This window comes from Austrofundulus limnaeus, unplaced genomic scaffold, assembly GCF_001266775.1.
Source record: "Austrofundulus limnaeus strain Quisiro unplaced genomic scaffold, Austrofundulus_limnaeus-1.0 Scaffold318, whole genome shotgun sequence".
NCBI lineage: Eukaryota > Metazoa > Chordata > Actinopteri > Cyprinodontiformes > Rivulidae > Austrofundulus > Austrofundulus limnaeus.
The window spans coordinates 199,688-201,518 of record NW_013952720.1 but is presented as its reverse complement, the minus strand read 5'-3'; the positions used below and the strand labels follow the sequence as shown (position 1 = coordinate 201,518).

The 1,831-nt window shown below is 47.1% G+C and overlaps 1 protein-coding gene across 1 annotated transcript in view; it reads right to left on the bottom strand.

The window, feature by feature from the left end:
* Positions 1-763: 763 nt before the first annotated feature.
* Positions 764-1,831, bottom strand: part of LOC106527286 (uncharacterized) — a gene marked incomplete at its 3' end in the record, with an annotated part of 8,526 nt that continues 7,458 nt past the window's right edge. Inside the window, 2 exon segments of the mRNA XM_014022123.1 lie at positions 764-895; positions 1,319-1,636. Of these exon segments, the coding sequence (XP_013877577.1) occupies positions 764-895; positions 1,319-1,636 (450 nt within the window).

Here is a 1,831-nt window from a genome sequence, read left to right as displayed (position 1 = left end):
ACGTCTTAAAACTGCTGGGCAATCTGTGTTCCGTCACTCGAGGCTACTCCGCCCAGCAACAGCCTCAGCCAATCAGAAGGCCCGATTGTGGTGTCGTTACAGGGAGGGGCAGAAAGGAAAATCTCAGAAAAGTTTAGTTCAAACAACCAGCTGCTGTGTGAAAATTATCRGGTCTGTTGAAATAATTCTTGACCCGWGAGCGACAGAAGAGATTGGTTCTTACTCAGGGAAAGTCTCACTTTTCTACAGCGCTTTATCTCAGAGATACGACGAGTTTTAAAATAGTTGTTTTGCTTCAGAACCAGAGCGTGAAATAAAATTTACAGAGAAAGAAGGAGGGAAGTGGTACCTCCCTGACTTCTGACACACTTTGAGAGGAAACCATTTGTCCTACAGTAAAACCACAAATACGTCTGAAAGAAGACAAAGTAAYAGCACCCCTCCCACAACCAAGCTGGTCGTTTTGATGTAACATGTAGGGGTGCATGTTTCCATTYGGGCCGCATTAAAGTCTCTATCTTTATATTTATTTATGTCTTTTTAAATATAAAGTTAGAGATTTTTTTATGAATAACRAGGTTTCTCCATCAACTGAATGGAGGCAGAGCAAGCTCTCTCTTTCATCTGATAAGGAAGCCCTTATAATTAGTAATTCATGCAAACAGAGCCCGACTCGGTTCTGATCCGTATTCTGACTACATGAACCTACTTTTACTGTTTAGATGTGGTTCAGTTCTCGGCTCAGGTCGGAATAATCCGTAACCTGGTGGGGGGTTCGCCTGCAGAACCATGGGCCCCACGGTGACCGGGCTAAGGGTCAGAACGGGATTCCCCAGCACCGTCCCCCTGACCAGAGACAGAACCTTAGACGGAGCCAGAACCTGGTAAGTTGGACCTGGAAGAACACGTGGATCCAGTCAAACAGCAGAAATATTTTCTCATCTAAAAACCTGAAGGAGAATTTGTTCCTGAATGGTTCATTAGCACCGGTTAGCATCGATTAGCATCTTTTCTGTGTCTCAGCTCAGTGAGACGGAGGCCTAAAAAAGATGTTTCTAGAAACAAAGATGGAGTCTGAATGCTCGGCTGCATCATTCAGAGCGCGCTGTGAGCAGAGAGCAGGCGCCGACTCATGAGTGGAAACAGGTGGGAAAGTGACGTGCAGCAGGAGTTTACGAGGCGTCTGCAACGAACTGCAGAGTTACAGAGGAGCTGTAAATGCTGACAGCCTAACTCGTAAAGCTCCGCAGCACACTTCTGAAGGAGATGCTCCTCAGAGGCAGGTAAAGGTCATGAGTGGAGCTAAAAACTGTCTTACCCTTCAGTTTGTCCAGGGGCGCCGGACGAAGTGGAACTCTGCTGCGAGAAAGGATGTTGGGAACAGTCTTCGGCCGCCTCAGACCTCCAGGTGCATCATGGGAAACGGAGGCATGAGCAGGGACAGAGTTGGACACACCCACGGCACATGGGGGAGGARCTTGAGTTGTCCACTGAGGGTCAGGCGGTGTTACATCCTTCTTAGTGTCTCCAGCAGATGAAGCCACAGGAAGTCCTGCTGCTGGCGGCTCATTGGTCACCTGCTTCTTCTCCTCCACATTCACTTCCTGTTTGGTCCTGAGCTGCAGCTTCTCCTCACCTGCAGACAGAAACGTTTGTAGAAACTCAGAACACTTTCAGGAGGATGACTGAAAACTACATTTTTTTTCTGCTCTTTGTCTTAAGATATCTTTAAAAATGTAAATTGTTGAGTGTGTATGTATTCACACCCCTTTCTCTGAAGCCCCAACAATCACCTTCAGAAGCCACATACGTATATGGAGCTCTATTGGGG